Here is a 16,029-nt window from a genome sequence, read left to right as displayed (position 1 = left end):
CTGTGGATCGCGGGACAATTTGGGAATCTCGGATGACCCCAGGACACCTCCCAGGAAGCCACAGCTGCCCCTCGCGAGCGCGGCCGAGGCCGTTCTGACCCCATTATCCCCGATTGTCCCGAATTTAGGAAACTTCTACCACCACCTGCCGTGGTTTGGGGACAAACCGGTGGCCGCTGTCACCGCGCTGTGGGAGGACGCGGGGCACCGCTGGGACAGCCTGAACCTGCTGCGAGCCCTGTGCCAGCGCCTGGTGAGACCCCAAACCCGCCTGGGAATGACCCCAAACCCGCGTGGGACTGACCCCAAACCCGGGTGGGAATGACCCCAAACCCGCGTGGGACTGACCCCAAACCCGGGTGGGATCTGTTTGGGATAGGACCAATCCCAAATCCATTTGGGATTGCTTTGGGGTCACATTGATCCCAAACCCATTTGGGATTGCTTTGGGGTGGGATCAATCCCAAATCCAATTTGGATTCGTTTGGGGTGGTACTGAACCCAAATTCATTTGGGATGATACTGACCCCAAACCCATTTGGGATCGCTTTGGGGTGGGATCGATCCCAATCCCATTTGGGGTCCGTTTGGGGTGGTACTGACCCCAAACCCATTTGTCATCCGTTTGGGGTGGGATCAATCCCAAATCCAGTTGGGATCACTTTGGGGTGGTACTGACCCCAAACCCATTTGGGATCCGTTTGGGGTGGTACTGACCCCAAATCCATTTGGGATCGCTTTGGGGCCGCTCCCAGGAGAGGAACCTGGCCGAGCTGCGGTGCCACCACGGGGACACGGAGAGGGACATCGGGGCGAAGCTGCTGCAGGAACTGGCCCAGGACTGCACGTGAGTGACCCCAAATCCCAAAATCGGGGGAAGGGGAATCTGGGGGGAAACGGGACTGGCACTTTGGGGAATTTGGGACACTTTGGGGGACAGTGGGACGTTCTGGAGGGCAATTTGGGGTGGAAATGGGATGAGGGGGACGTGGGGTATTTGGGGTGGAATTGGGGCTTTTGGTGGGAGAACGGAGAATTTGAGGGAAAACCGAGGAATTCTTGGGGCAAAGGAAGAATTTTAGGGGTGAAACTGGGGATTTTGGGGTGACCCGATGGGTTTTAGGGTGATTTGGAGGTGATTTAGGGCTGTTTTGGAGTGTCTTGGGGTGACTGTGTTTTTGGGCTGTTTTGGGGTGATTTTAGGATGATTTGGGCAGCTCTGGGTGCTGCAAGGACACCCTGGGCTGGGGTGATTCTGGGCTGGTTTTGGGCTGGTTTTGGGCTATTTTTTGGCTGTTTTGGGGTGATTTCAGGATGACTCTGGCCCCTCTGGGTGCTGCAGGGACGCCCTGGGCTGGGATGATTTTGGGCTGTTTTCGGGCTATTTTTTTGGGGTGATTCTGGGCAGGTTTTGGGCTGTTTTGGGGTGATTCTGGGCTGTTTTTGGGCTGGTTTTGGGCTATTTTTTGGCTGTTTTGGGGTGATTTCGGAGTGACTCTGGCCGCTCTGGGTGCTGCAGGGACGCCCTGGGCTGGAGTGATTTTGGGGTGATTCTGGGCTGGTTTTGGGTGATTTTTTGTGCTGTTTTGGGGTGATTTCGGGGTGACTCTCGCCGCTCGGGTGCCGCAGGGATGCCCTGGGCTGGCTGAAGGCTCAGCCCGCCCTCACCGCCCTGGACCAGCAGCTCCGCAGCTCCCGGCGGCTGCTCCTGCGGCAGCTGCGGCGCGCGGCCGAGGCCGATCCCCAAAAATCGCCGGAGCTGCGCGGGGACGCGCTGGGGACAGCGGCCCGGGGGTGGCTGCGGCGCGTGGCCGCGCTGGCCATCGAGGTGCGACCCGAACCCCCAAACCGGCACCGACCCAACCCCCCTGCGGCGGGCCAAGAAATTCCGGCCTCCGAGGGCACTTGGGGGAGAAGCTTTTCACTTTTTGGCGTGTTTTTAGCCAAGAAATTCGTGTCTGATAGTTCTAAATTACAATATATGTAATATGATATCATATACATAATATCACAATATATAATACAGCATAATATAATAACGCTATATATATAATATAATGTCATGTCATGCAATATAATAGAATATAATGCAAGGTAATGCAATATAATATAATATAATATAATATAATATAATATAATATAATATAATATAATATAATATAATATAATATAATATAATATAATATAATATAATATAATATAATATAATATAATATAATATAATATAATATAATATAATATAATATAATATAATATAAAATACATATTGTATTGTATTGTGTTGCAATATAATTTAGCATAACATGATGTAATATAAAAACACAAAATATAATACACCATAACATAACACAATATAATGTAATATATATGCAAAATACGCCATACTACACTATTATATATTATATTATAATGTAATATATCACGCAATACAATACAATATATTGCAATATAATACAATACAATGAAAATTAGACAATATAATACAATATAATTACCTATAACCTATAAACTCCTATGATGTGATACATAATATGCTGTAACTCTCACGCCACCCCTGTCCCCTCGCTGTCCCCTCGGTGTCCCCGCAGCCCCAGGCCAGTGTCCCCGACGTGCAGCTGTGGCTGCTGCGGGGCCAGCTGCGGGTGGCCTCGGCTCGTGTCCCGGCCACCGACGTGCTGCACTCGCCGCGCGGCGCCGGCGCCTGCGGCCACCTCTGCGGGAGGGTCCTGAGCCTGTTCCTGGTGCGAGCTCCGTGTTCCCTCGTGTTCCCTCGTGTCCCTTTGTGTCCTTCGTGTCCTCTCGTGTCCTTCCCCATCCCCTTGTGTCCCTCTGTGTCCCCTCCATGTCTCCTTATGTCCCTCTGTATCCCTCGTGTCCCTCCGTGTCCTCTCGTGTCCTTCCCCATCCCCTCGTGTCCTTCCCCATCCCCTCATGTCCTTCCACATCCCCTCGTGTCCCTCCGTGTCCTCTCGTGTCCTTCCCCATCCCCTCGTGTCCTTCCCCATCCTCTCATGTCCATCCACATCCTCTCGTGTTCCCCCACGTCCCCTCTCTGTCCCCTCCACAACCCCCATGTCCCCTTTCTTTCCTCTCCACATCCCCTCCATGTCCCCTCCATGTCCCCTCCGTCCCTGCTCCATGTCCCCTCTCTATTCCCAACTCATCTCCTCCAAGTCCCCTCCATCCCTCCTCTGTGTCCCCTCCATGTCCCCTCGGTCCCTGCTCTGTGTTCCCCGTGTCCTCCTCTCTGTCCCCTCCACACCCCCCCGTGTCCCCTGGCTGTGTCCCCCGCGTGTCCCCAGTGTCCCCTCGGTGACACTCGCTGTCGCAGGGCTGCGGGGACATCCAGGCCCAGGTGCGGGTGCGGCTGTGGCTGGGACGAGTGGCCGAGAGCGGGGACCTGGCCCGGCTGCTGGAGGGGAGCCTGCGCTTCTACAGCGAGACGGTGACAGAGGGGACAGCGGAGGGGACAGCGGGGACACGGCATCGGGAGGGGACAGCGGGGAGGAGACAGCGGGGACAGCACCGGGGGGGGACAGTGGGGACAGCACGGGGGGGGAGACAGTGGGAGGGGTCAGAGATAGGGGATAGCGGGGACAGCACTGGGAAAGGGACAGCACCGGGAGGGGACAACATCCCACCGTGTCCCCTGACGCCAGGCCTGTGTCCTCTCCCCGCAGTACGAGAACCAGACGCGGCTGCTGGGGAAATGGGGGCCCCGGAAGATTTTGGGGCGCCCCGCGTTCTCCGACAGCTCCGGCCGGGCGGGGCTCTCCCCGGAGCAGATCCAGCCCCCCAAGGGCTGGCGCTGGGACGGGCCCTGGAGAGTGGAGCGGCCGCAGCGGTGAGCGGGGGGGACAGCACCCCCTGCGCCCGCGGTGACACCAGCGCTGTCCCCCGGTGTCCCCAGGGTGCTGGCGCGGCCGGAGCCCGCGGTGACACCAGCTCTGTCCCCCGGTGTCCCCAGGGTGCTGGCGCGGCCGGAGCCCGCGGTGACAGCAGGGTTGTCCCCTGGTGTCCCCAGGGTGCTGGCGCGGCCGGAGCCCGAGGTGAGCGCGGTGCTGGAGGAGCTGTACGAGAGCCAGAGCCGCGATCCCGGCGGGGACTGGAGCCCGTCCGGCACGGGCAGCTCGGACGCCGTGAGTGGGGACAGAACGGGGGACAGCGCGGGTGACACGAGGGTGTCGGGGCTCAGCTCTCGCCTGGCTTTGCAGAAGGGAGTGGCAGTGCCACCAAAGGAGGAGGTGGCGTGTCCCCAGGGCTGGCATGTCACCAGTGACTGGCACGTGGACATGGAGGGGGACGTGGATGAGGACGGTGAGTGTCCCCAGAGGGCACAGCAGGGCAGGGGGTGACAGGGACAGCAGGGACAGGGATAGGGGTGACAGGAATAGGGGTGGCAGGGATGGGGTGGCAGGATGGAGGTTACAAGGATGAAAGTGACAGAGATAGGGTGACAGGGATGGGGGTGACAGGGTTGGAGGTGACAAGAATAGGGTTGTTAGGGCTGAAGGTGACAGGGATGAGGTGACAAGAACAGGGTTGGCAGTACGGTGAGGTGACAGGGACAGGGTGACAGGGACAGGGTGGCAGGGAAGGAGCTGGCCCGTGTGTGCAGGTTGGCAGTACGGTGTGGGCACGGAGGATGGCAGTGCCCTGGCAGAGTGGCACAGCGAGGGACAGCACTGCCACACCCTCCGGCGCCGGCGCTGGGTCCGGCTGTGCCACAGGGACAGCGACAGCTGGACACGGGAGCAGGACATGGACACCCTCAGCACCATGGTGACACACACTGGGACAGGGACGGTGGGGATAGCGGTGACAGAGTGGGGGTGAGGGGATGGAGGTGACAGGGATGAGGGTGGCAGAATGGGACTACAAGGATGGGGTGACAGGATGGAGTGATAAAGATGGGGTAACAGAGGAGGAGGTGACGGGATGGGGGTGACAGAAGTGGAGGTGACAGAAGTGGAGGTAATGGGATGGGGGGGACAGGATGGGGGTGATGGGGTGATGATGGTGATGATGATGATGATGATAACAGGGAAGAGGGTGATGGGGATAATGGGGCCGCTGTCCCCATATCATTCTGTCCCCATGTGACACTATTCCCATGTGACACTATCCCCATGTCATTCTGTCCCACATGACACTGTACCCATGTGACACTGTTCCCATGTGACACTATCCCCATGTCATTCTGTCCCTCGTGACACTGTCCCCATGTGACGCTGTCCCCATGTGACACTGTCCCCATGTCATTCTGTCCCTCGTGACACTGTCCCCGTGCCCTGCCCTCCACCAGGACCCCGAGGAGCTGTGGGAGGATGAGGCCTGGCAGCCCGAGTGTTTCTGGGGCTGCGCCTTCCAGCCCAAGGTGCCGGTGGGGCCCCGGTGCCGCCGGCGCCGCTGGCACCGCAGCCTGGTCCCCAACGAGCCCACAAAGGTGGCACCAATGTTCCTGCTGCAGGGAGTGATGGTACGGGGGGGACAGGGGGCTGGGGGAGGGGGAGAGATGGAGGGATGGATGATGGATGATGGATGGATGATGGATGGATGGATGATGGATGGATGATGGATGGATGGATGGATGGATGGATGGATGGATGGATGGATGGATGGATGGATGGATGGATGATGGATGATGGATGGATGGATGGTGGATGATGGATGGATGGATGGATGGATGGATGGATGGATGGATGGATGATGGATGGATGATGGATGTTGGATGGATGGATGGATGGATGATGGATGGATGGATGGTGGATGATGGATGGATGGATGGATGGATGGATGGATGGATGGATGGATGGATGGATGGATGGATGATGGATGGATGGATGGATGGATGATGGATGGATGATGGATGGATGGATGGATGGATGGATGATGGATGGATGGATGGATGGATGATGGATGATGGATGGATGGATGGTGGATGATGGATGGATGGATGGATGGATGGATGGATGGATGGATGGATGGATGGATGATGGATGGATGGATGGATGGATGGATGGATGGATGATGGATGGATGGATGGATGGATGGATGGATGGATGGATGATGGATGGATGGGTGGATGGATGGATGGATGGATGGATGGATGGATGGATGATGGATGGATGGATGGATGGATGGATGGATGGATGGATGGATGGATGGATGGATGGATGGATGGATGGATGGATGGATGATGGATGGATGATGGATGGTGGATGGATGATGGATGGATGGATGGATGGATGATGGATGGATGATGGATGGATGATGGATGGATGATGGATGGTGGATAGAAGGAGAGATGGAGGCTTGTAGGAATGGATGGAGCCCTGTGGAGCTGGGCCAAGATGGGACAGCAGCACTCAGGACAGGAGGCCCAGGGCCAGGGGACAGCAGCGTCCCCCAGCCCATCCCTGTTCTCTCCCAGGACACTGACGACCCGGCCCAGGACAATCCAGCTGTGGCCGCACAGCTGTCGGGGGGCTCCTCCCAGACACCGCTGCAGCAGCCCCTCCCCTTCATCCTCTGCACCTTCCAACGTGAGCCTGGGGGAGCGGGAGGGACCAGGAGGGGACCGGGAGGGACCGGGAGGGACCGGGAGGGACCAGGAAGGGACCGGGAGGGACCGGGAAGGGATCGGGAAGGGATCGGGAGGGGCCAGGACAGACCAGGATGAACTGGGGAGGGCCCGAGAGCTCCCGGCCACCCCTGACCCCCCTCCTGTCCCCAGGGCCCGGCCGCTTCCAGCTGCGCTGTTACATCTTCCAGGCGCTGGATCTGGCCCCCGGCAGCGGCAGGACCTCCATAGGTGGGACCCCCCCTCCCGCAGCCCCGCCCCGCTGGCAGCCCGGGGCGCTGACGGTGCCCTTGTCACCAGATGCCACCGCGCACGTGTCGTTCGTGTCGCTGAGCCAGCGCACGCGGGCGGTGCGCGGCGCCCTGGACCCGCGCTGGGAGCAGACGCTGCTGTTCACCCGGGTGCTGCTGTTCGGGGACCCCCAGCACGTTCGGGAGGACCCCCCGCCCGTGGTGGTGGAGGTGTGGGACCAGCCGGAACAGGTACGGGACACTCCGGGCATGGGGGGACCGAGGGGGAACGGGGAGGGTGAGGGATGGGGTGTGGAGAGAGGGATGGAGGAGAGGGAATGGATGGAGGGATGGGCAGAGGGAGGGATGGATGAGGAAGGGGACATGGATAAGGATGGGGGGGTCAGGGATGGAAGGAAGGGGAGTCAGGAATGGGAGGATGGGGGGTCAGCAAGCAAGGACAGAGAGGTCAGGGATGAGGGACAGGAGGGTCAGGGGTGGAAGGATGGAGGGTCAGAGATGGAGGGACAGAGAGAGATCAGGGATAAGGAACAGGAGGGTCAGGGATGTGAAGATGGCGGGTCAGGGATGAGGGACAGGAGGGTCAGGGATGAGGGACAGGAGGGTCAGGGATGAGGGACAGGAGGGTCAGGGATGGGACGATGGCGGGTCAGGGATGTGAGGATGGCGGGTCAGGGATGGGAGGATGGCAGGTCAGGGGTGGAAGGATGGAGGGTCAGGGATAAGGGACAGGAGGGTCAGGGATGTGAGGATGGTGGGTTAGGGATAAGGGACAGGAGGGTCAGGGGTGGAAGGATGGAGGGTCAGGGATGGGAGGATGGAGGGTTAGGGATAAGGGACAGGAGGGTCAGGGGTGGAAGGATGGAGGGTCAGGGATGAGGGACAGGCACACCCCCGGGAGGGCCAGCCCCTTCAGGCGCTGTCTCGCAGGGTGCCGGTGTTTTCCTGGGGCGGTGCATATGCACCCCGCCTGTGTGGCTGGACCTGGAACACCGGGAGCCCCCCCGGCTCGAGCCGCACCCCCTGCAGGGGCCGCGGGGCCCGGCCGGGGAGCTGCTGGCCGCCTTCGAGCTCCTGCACGAGCCCGAGGTGAGGCTGTGGCACGGGGTGACACGGGGTGACAGCGGTGACACAGAGGGCGCCCAGGACTGGGGTGTCACTGTCGCTGTGTCCCCCCCACGGCAGGACGGGGCCCCGGCGCCGCTCGACCCCCTGCCCCTGAGGAAGGACGAGTTCGGCATCCCCCCGGAAATGCGGCCACGCCTGCAGAGGGTGGCACTGGAGGTGCCAGGGAGGGGACAGCGTGGGGACAGCGTGGGGAGGGGTGGGGACAAGGGGAAAGCAGGGAATGGGATGGAGGCGGGGCCGGCTGGGGACAGCGATGGGACAGGGGTAAAGGTGGGTTGGGGACAGGGATGGGACGGGGATAAAGTTGGGAAGGAAATGAGGAGGGGAACAGGGGTAAAGGTGGGCTGGGGACAGGAATGAGGACAGAGATGGGACAGTGATGGGGACAGAGGGGAAGGTCCTGGGGATTCCTTGGGGACAGGGGATAAAGGCAGGACAGGGACAAGAACACGAACGAGGATGAGAACAGGCACAGCACAGGGGTCAGCGATGGGGACAGGGACACGGATCGGGACGGGCGCGGTGACAGGCGCCGCGTGTCCCGCCAGGTGCTGGCCTGGGGGCTGCGGGGGCTGCGCGGGGCCGTGCGGGAGCCGCGGCTGGAGGTGCAGTGGGGGGAGCAGAGCCTGTGGACCCCCCCGATCCAGGACATCGCCACCAACCCCAACTTCCCCAGCAACGCCTTCGTGCTCACCCTGGTGAGAGGGGAGCCGCGGGGGGCACCACGCCCGCGGCGTCCCCGCGGGTGACCCGGCCCTGCCCCGCAGGCGCTGCCCGAGGAGGAGCGCTTCGTGCCGCCCATCCGCCTGCGCCTCTGGGACCGGGCGGGCGCCGAGCGGCGGCTGCTGCTGGGCCAGGCCAGCGTCAGGGAGCTGCGCCGGTACCGCTGCCACCCGCCCCGCCAGGGGCAGCTCCTGGGCTCCGGCAGCATCGGCCGGGTCTTTCACACCATCGTGCCAATGCCAGGTACCGCCTGTCCCATCCCACCTGTCCCCTGCCCATCTCACCTGTCCCCTCCCTCATCTCAGGTGTCCCCTGCCCATCTCACCTGTCCCCTCCCACGTCCTTGCCTGTCCCTCTCTCTCACAGATGAGCTCTCCCTGCCCATGTTCTCCAGCCACTGGAAACGTTGCTGCTCCCTTTTCCTTGCCACAGCCCCAGCCAGGATGGCTCAGGTGAGTCCCCCAGGTCACCTGGCACCTGCCCTGGCACTGCCTGGGCCTGTGCCTCAGTTTCTCCAAGAACCCTTGCTCCCCACAGGACCTGCTCAGCTACCTCAGGAACTACAGGGCTGAGGACGAGGTGAGCACTGTGACAGGGCTGCCACCGGGGCCACCATTGCCACCTGTCCCCACCTGCTTCTGCTCCCCACCAGGATGAGGAAGACGAGGAGGAGGAGGAGGAGGAGGAAGAGGAGGAGGAAGAGAGGGACTGGTGGAGCAAATTCTACGAATCCATGGAGGAGAAGGCGCCCAAATCTCCATGGGGAACCAATGGGGACAGACTGAAGGTGAGCCCGAGCCTGGGACCTGCATAGGGATGGGGACAGGGATGGCTGGGGACAGGGATGGCTGGGGACAGGGACAAGGGAAAGGACAGGGATAGTGAGATGGACAGGGAGAGGGACAGGGACAGGAGTGAGGTGGGGATTGGGACAAAATGTGCTGGGGACAGGGATGGGGTGGATGAAGGGGATGGGTGAGGACAAGGACAGGACTGAAGACATGATGAAGACAAGGACAGGGATAAAGGAATGGGGGCAGGGATTGCATGAGGAGGGAATGGGGGCAGGGATGGGGATGAAGCTGGGGAGGGGACAGGGATGAAACTGAGGGAGACAACGACAAGGATGAAGCTCAGTAGGAACAAGGATGGGGATGAAGCTGAGTGGGACAGGGATGAGGATGAAGCTGGGTGGGACAGGGATGAAGATGAAGCTGGGGAAGAGAGGATAATCCTCAGAGCCGGGGCTGCGGTGGGGACAATCCCCAGGACGGGGCCGGGGGCGGGGGCGGGAGCCGGAGGGGGTGAGGGGCTGAGGCGAGGCCGGCGCGGCCCCGCAGATCTACGGCTGCGAGCTGGAAGCGGTGCCCGAGTTCGAGGGGCTGCAGGATTTCTGCCAGACCTTCCCCCTCTACAAACCCGGCCGTGCCCCCCTGCCCGGGCAGGACCCCCAGCCCGTGGGCAGCTTCAAGGTGGGTGAGACCCTCACGCGGGGCGCTGGGGAGGGGGCGGGACCCCCGGAGGGCACAGCGGGGTCTCTCAGGGGCTTTTTCGCATCTACCCCGTGCCCGAGGCGGCCGGAGCGCGGCCCCCGCCCCGCTGCTTCCAGCGCCTGCCGCCCAGCGACCCGCAGGAGTGCCTGGTGCGGGTCTACATCGTGCGAGCCCTGCACCTGACCCCCCGCGATGTCACCGGGCTGGTAAGGACAGCGCGGGACCCCCGGGGCGCGGGGCGGGGGCTCCCGGCCGCGGTGCCAGCCCGGTGTCCCCTCCGTGCCCCAGAGCGATCCCTACGTGCGGGTGTCGCTGGGCAAGAAGACGCTGGGACAGCGGGACCAGTACGTGCCCAACACCCTGGAGCCCGTTTTCGGCAGGTAGGGCTGGGTGGCCCTCGGAGTGTCACCTCGGGGTGGGTGGCCCTCAGCAGTGTCACCTCGGGGTGGGTGGCCCTCGGCAGTGTCACCTCGGGGTGGCGCTGGGTTGGGAGCCCTGGCAGTGGTGAGGGGGCACTGGGGTGGCTCATTCCCGATGGCAGCGTGGCCCTGTGCCAGCCTGGCCTGGTGCCACCAGGTGCCACCAGGTCCCCATTCCCTGTGCTGGTGTGCCACCAGATCTCTGTGCCCCGAGATGTCCCATTCCCCATCCTGCAGTGTCCCTGTCCCCCCAGCTGTCCCATTCCCCATCCTGCCGTGTCCCTGTCCCGTCAGCTGTCCCTGTCCCCACGCCAGCCCTGGGGCTGACGCCGTTCCTGCCACCAGGATGTTCGAGCTGACGGCCACCATCCCGCTGGAGAAGGACCTGCGGGTGACAATCATGGACTACGACAAGGTGCCACCGGACCAGGAGATCGGCAGCACCACCATCGACCTGGAGAACCGGCTGCTGTCCAACTTCCGTGCGCACTGTGGGCTGCCCGCCCTGTACCACCCGTGCGTGTGCGGGGACACGGGGACACGGGGACACGGGGACACGGGGAGGGGACATGAGGGACACGGGGGACATGGGAGGATACGAGGAAGGGACACGGGGGACATGGGGGACACGGAGAGCGGACACAGGGAGGGGACGTGAAGAGGGGACATGGGGCACGGTGGGGACACAGAGAGCGGACACAGGGAGCACAGGGAGGGGACACAGGGAGGGCGCTGGGAGGGGACACGGCGGAGGAGACACGGGGCATGGCGAGGGACATGGAGAGGGGACACGGGGGTGGCACAGGGACGAGACATGGGGGAGACACGAGGCACGGCGGGGGACACGGAGAGGGGACACGGGGGTGGCACAGGGAGGAGACATGGGGGACACGGCGGGGGCACGGAGGGGGAACATGAGGAGGGGACACAGAGAGGCACAGGGAGGAGACATGCGGGAGGGACCCGGAGGGGCAAAGGGGGCTGGAGTGACACAGGGAGAGGACACGAGGGGCTGGGGGGACACGGGCAGCAGAGGTGACCCCCGGCCCTGGCGCTGTCTCCAGCGTGGGCCCCACATGCTGGCGGGACCAGCTGTGCCCCAGCCGGACCCTGGAGCTGCTGACGGCGTCCCGGGGGCTGCCCGAGCCCCTCTTCAACCCCCAGGGCACCGCCCTGAGCCTCGACGGGCAGAGCTTTGAGCTGCGGCACTTCGGTCGGTGGGGAACGGGGGTTCGGGGGGTCTGGGGAGGGTTTGGGGGATCTGGGGAGGGTCTGGTGGGGTTTGGGGGTTCTGAGGGGATCTGAGTGAGTGACAGGTCGGTGTCACAGAGAGGGGTCACCCCCCGCTCCGGCACCCCGGGGAGCCCCAAGAGCGCCTGGCCCTGCACGTGCTGAACCTGTGCGAGCTCGTCCCGGAGCACGTGGAGACGCGGAGCCTCCAGAACAGCGCCCAGCCCGGGCTGGAGCAGGTGACAGCGACACCGCGGGGACAGCGACACCGGGGGAGGGGGCATGGGGACACTGCGGGGACAGCGACACCGGGGGAGGGGGCATGGGGACACCGCGGGGACAGCAACACCGGGGGAGGGGGCATGGGGACACCGCGGGGACAGCAACACCGGAGGAGGGGGCATGGGGACACTGAGGGACAGAGAACCTGGGGAGTGGGACATCGTGGTGACAGGGACACAGGGGACGGGGGTGTGATGGGACCCCGGGGTGACAGGGATGTGGGGTGTAGGGTGTGCCAGGGGGACTTTGGGGACCCTGGGGTGCCAGGGACCCCAGGAGTGGCTGATGGGGGCTGGGGAACAATGGGGACCCCGAGGCGGGGAGGGCTGGTGGGTGTGGGAGGGACCTGGTGAGGACCGTGGGGCCGTGGGGGCAGCGAGGGGACAGCGAGGGGACAGGAGAGCCGCTGCCAGCCCGTCCGTGTGTCCCCAGGGCAAGGTGCAGATGTGGGTGGACATTTTCCCCATCAGCCTCGGCCCCCCCGGGCCCCCCGTCAACATCGACCCCCGCAAGGCCAAGGGGTGAGTGAGTGACAGGACAGGGCCACCCCCGGGGACAGGACAGAGCCACCTGCGGTGGGGGCAGGGCCATTCCCGGCAGAAGGTGGCACGTCCCTGTCCCCTGCGAGGTACGAGCTGCGCTGTGTGGTGTGGAGGGTGCAGGGCACGGACCTGGGGGACATCAACCTGCTGGGCCGGCGCATGAGTGACATCTACGTGGCCGGGTGAGCCCCGCGGCTGTCCCCTCCTGTCCCCAGCATCATGGCATCCCTGTCCCCCCACAGCATCTGTCCTGCTCATCCCAGAGCCCCTGCCATCCACCCCCAGGGTCCCTGTCACCCCAGGGTGTCCCTATCCACATTAAGATGGTGTGACAGCAGTGTCCCCTCTGAGGTGGCACAAGTGGTGGGAGTGCCACAGTGGTGACAGCAGCATCCCCTGCAGGGATGGCACAGCAGTGACAGTGATGTCCCCATGGGTGGCTGGGGTGGCACAGCAGTGACAGCAGTGTCTCCTGTGGGATGGCACAGGAGTGACAGCCGTGTCCCCTGCAGGTGGCTGGGGTGGCACAGCAGTGACAATGATGTCCCCTGCAGGTGGCTGGGGTGGCACAGCAGTGACAGTGATGTTCCCATGGGTGGCTGGGGTGGCACAGCAGTGACAGTGATGTCCCCATGGATGCCTGGCGTGGCACAGCAGTGACAGTGATGTTCCCATGGGTGGCTGGGGTGGCACAGCAGTGACAGTGATGTTCCCATGGGTGGCTGGCGTGGCACAGCAGTGACAGTGATGTCCCCTGCAGGTGGCTGGGGTGGCACAGCAGTGACAGTGATGTCCCCATGGGTGCCTGGCGTGGCACAGCAGTGACAGTGATGTCCCCATGGGTGCCTGGCGTGGCACAGCAGTGACAGTGATGTTCCCATGGGTGGCTGGGGTGGCACAGCAGTGACAGCCGTGTCCCCGCAGGTGGCTGGACGGGCTCCCCGAGCAGCGGCAGCAGACCGACATCCACTATCGCTCCATGGACGGCAACGGCACCTTCAACTGGCGCATGGTGTTCCCCTTCGAGTTCCTGGCGGCCGAGAAGCTCTGCGCCATCCGCCGCAAGGTCAGGGCACAGCGGGGCGGGGACAGCAGGGGCGGGGACACGGCCTGGGGACACCGCGACCCTCTCCTGTCCCTCGGCAGGAGCACGTGTGGAGCTTGGACGAGACGCTGCTGAAGGTGCCGCCCAAACTCATCCTGCAGGTGTGGGACAACGACAAGTTCAAGGCGGACGATCTTCTGGGTGAGACCCCGTGTTCCTGGGCAGGGGGGACACTGCAGAGAACAGGGACAGCCACTGGGGAAAGGGACCACTCACCGGTGACAAGGAGCCCCCTTTGGTGACAGGGAGCTGCCACTGGTGACAGAAAACCCCTTGTAGTGACAAGAAGCTTCCACCGATGACAGAGGTCCCACTGGTGACAGGAAGCCCCCATTCAAGACAAGGAGCCCCCAGTGGTGACGGGAATCCCCATGGGTGCCAGGGAGCCCCCAGTAGGGCCAGGGAAGGGACTCCCTGTGACAAGGAGCCCGCAGCAGTGCGCTAGAGCCCGCAGCGGTGGCAGCACTGTCCCCAGCGGTGCCAGGGAGCCCCCAGCGGTGCCAGTGCTGTCCCCATGGTGCCAGCGGCGTCCCCATGGTGCCCGGGACACGCAGCGGTGCCAGCGCTGTCCCCAGCGGTTCCAGTGCGGTCCCCATGGTGCCAGCGGTGTCCCCGTGGTGCCCGGGACACGCAGCGGTGCCAGCGCTGTCCCCATGGTGCCAGCGCTGTCCCCGGCCGTCCCGCAGGGGTGCTGGAGCTGGAGCTCACCCGGCTGCGGCGGCCGGCCCGCAGCGCCCGCCTGTGCTGGGTGACGCCGCAGGACCTGCCCTGGCACTCGCGGCTCTGGGGCCGCGCCCCGGTGCTGGAGCCCTCCCCGCTGAACCTGTTCCGCCAGCGCAGGGCGCGGGGCTGGTGGCCCTGCACCATGCAGGAGGACAGCGGCCAGCGGCTCTCTGTAGGTTGGGGACAACGGGGTGACGGGGCTGGGGGGCAGCGGGGACAGTCCTGAGCCCCAACCGCGCCCTGCGCCCCGCAGGGGAAGCTGCAGCTCGGCCTGGAGCTGCTGACGGCGCAGGAGGCGGAGGAGCGGCCGGTGGGGAAGGGTCGGGAGGACCCCAACAAGCACCCGACGCTGCCCGAGCCCAAGTGAGCTGCGGGGGGAGCGAGGAGGGGCCCCGGGGAGGGAACCGGGCCCCGGCTGAGCTCGGTGTCCCCCGCAGGCGCCCCAAGTCCTCGTTCCTGTGGCTGCGCTCCCCGGGGCGGCTGATGCGCCACGGCATCCGCTGGGGCTACCTGCTGTGGATCGGCCTGGGGCTGGCCTGCTTCCTGCTGCTGCTGATGCTGCTCCGCTCCTTCTTGTCGGTCAGTACGGCCCCAGCAGTGCCCGTTCCCCCCGTTGCCCCCGGGCCGCTCAGAGCCTGCCCTGAGTGCCCCGTGTTCCCCCCGCAGGGCTCCTCTCTGACCGTGAAGATGCCTGACCCGCGGCAGCACCTGCGGCCCTCCGGCAAGGAGCCGCCGGGCACGGAGCATCCCCCGAGCGGGAGGGGGACAAAAGGCTGAGGAGCCCCCCCGAGGCCCCCGCTTCGCTGGCTCTGAACCCCCTCCCGGAGCTGCTCCCCCTCTCCTCGGTGGGTTCTGCAGCCGCCAGGGGATCGCTCTGCTGCGGAGCCGCCGTCCCGAAGGGAGTGCCGAGGGAGCTGCCCATCGATGTTCCCTCGAGAACAAAGTCGTGTCCGAACGCCACCAAAGCACCGTCCCCGTCTCTGTGGGCTGGGGAGGGACACGGACCCCGCTCAGGGAGCAGATCCGCAGCCCGATCCCAAATTCCGCCCTAACTCCAGCTCCACCCCTTCCCCAGCCCAAATTCCCGTCACAGGTTCGGCTGCCACATCTGAACTCAGCCCCAATTGCTGCCCTGACCCCAACACCGTCATCAGCTCTCACCCCAATGCCAGCCCCAGTGCCACTGCCCCCCCAAACCCAGCCCCGACTCCCACCCACACCGAGAGGGGCAGATCTGATCCCCCTCGGCCCCAATCCCCCCCAAACTCACCCCAAATCCCAGTTTGACCACGGCCCCGAGCCCCGTCCCTCAAGGAGCCCTCCAAGAAATGAACCCAAAAGTTGGGCTGGAACCCCCAGACAGTCCACCTCAGAATGGGGCTGGGACCCTCAGAGACCCCTCCCCGTGCACCTGGGCACCCTCAAGATGGAGCTGGGACCCTCAGAGACCCCTCCCCGTGCACCTGGGCACCCGCAGGATGGGGCTGGGACCCTCAGAGACCCCTCCCCGTGCACCTGGGCACCCGCAGGATGGAGCTGGGACCCTCAGA

General features: G+C 63.7%; 1 protein-coding gene across 1 annotated transcript; it reads left to right on the top strand.

Moving 5' to 3' along the window:
* Nucleotides 1-128: 128 nt before the first annotated feature.
* On the top strand, nt 129-15,630 carry LOC306816510 (fer-1-like protein 5; the record flags this gene model as incomplete). The annotated part of the gene is made up of 34 exons (XM_079332943.1): nt 129-253; nt 756-847; nt 1,630-1,828; nt 2,589-2,741; nt 3,332-3,445; nt 3,681-3,844; nt 4,025-4,139; nt 4,215-4,317; nt 4,619-4,782; nt 5,306-5,479; nt 6,434-6,545; nt 6,737-6,814; nt 6,884-7,065; nt 7,765-7,923; nt 8,020-8,118; nt 8,511-8,660; nt 8,730-8,937; nt 9,052-9,137; nt 9,223-9,264; nt 9,338-9,472; nt 10,026-10,157; nt 10,229-10,384; nt 10,467-10,558; nt 10,943-11,113; nt 11,662-11,810; nt 11,927-12,066; nt 12,542-12,630; nt 12,738-12,833; nt 13,576-13,717; nt 13,798-13,897; nt 14,443-14,651; nt 14,733-14,842; nt 14,917-15,058; nt 15,146-15,630. Coding segments are annotated over 34 exons (4,493 nt in total), but the record flags the coding sequence as incomplete, so codon positions are not given.
* Between the last annotated feature and the right edge of the window lie 399 nt (nt 15,631-16,029).

Source organism: Erithacus rubecula, assembly GCF_903797595.1.
Source record: "Erithacus rubecula genome assembly, contig: scaffold_640_arrow_ctg1, whole genome shotgun sequence".
NCBI classification, from domain to species: Eukaryota; Metazoa; Chordata; class Aves; order Passeriformes; family Muscicapidae; genus Erithacus; species Erithacus rubecula.
This window is presented reverse-complemented; position numbering and strand designations above follow the sequence as displayed.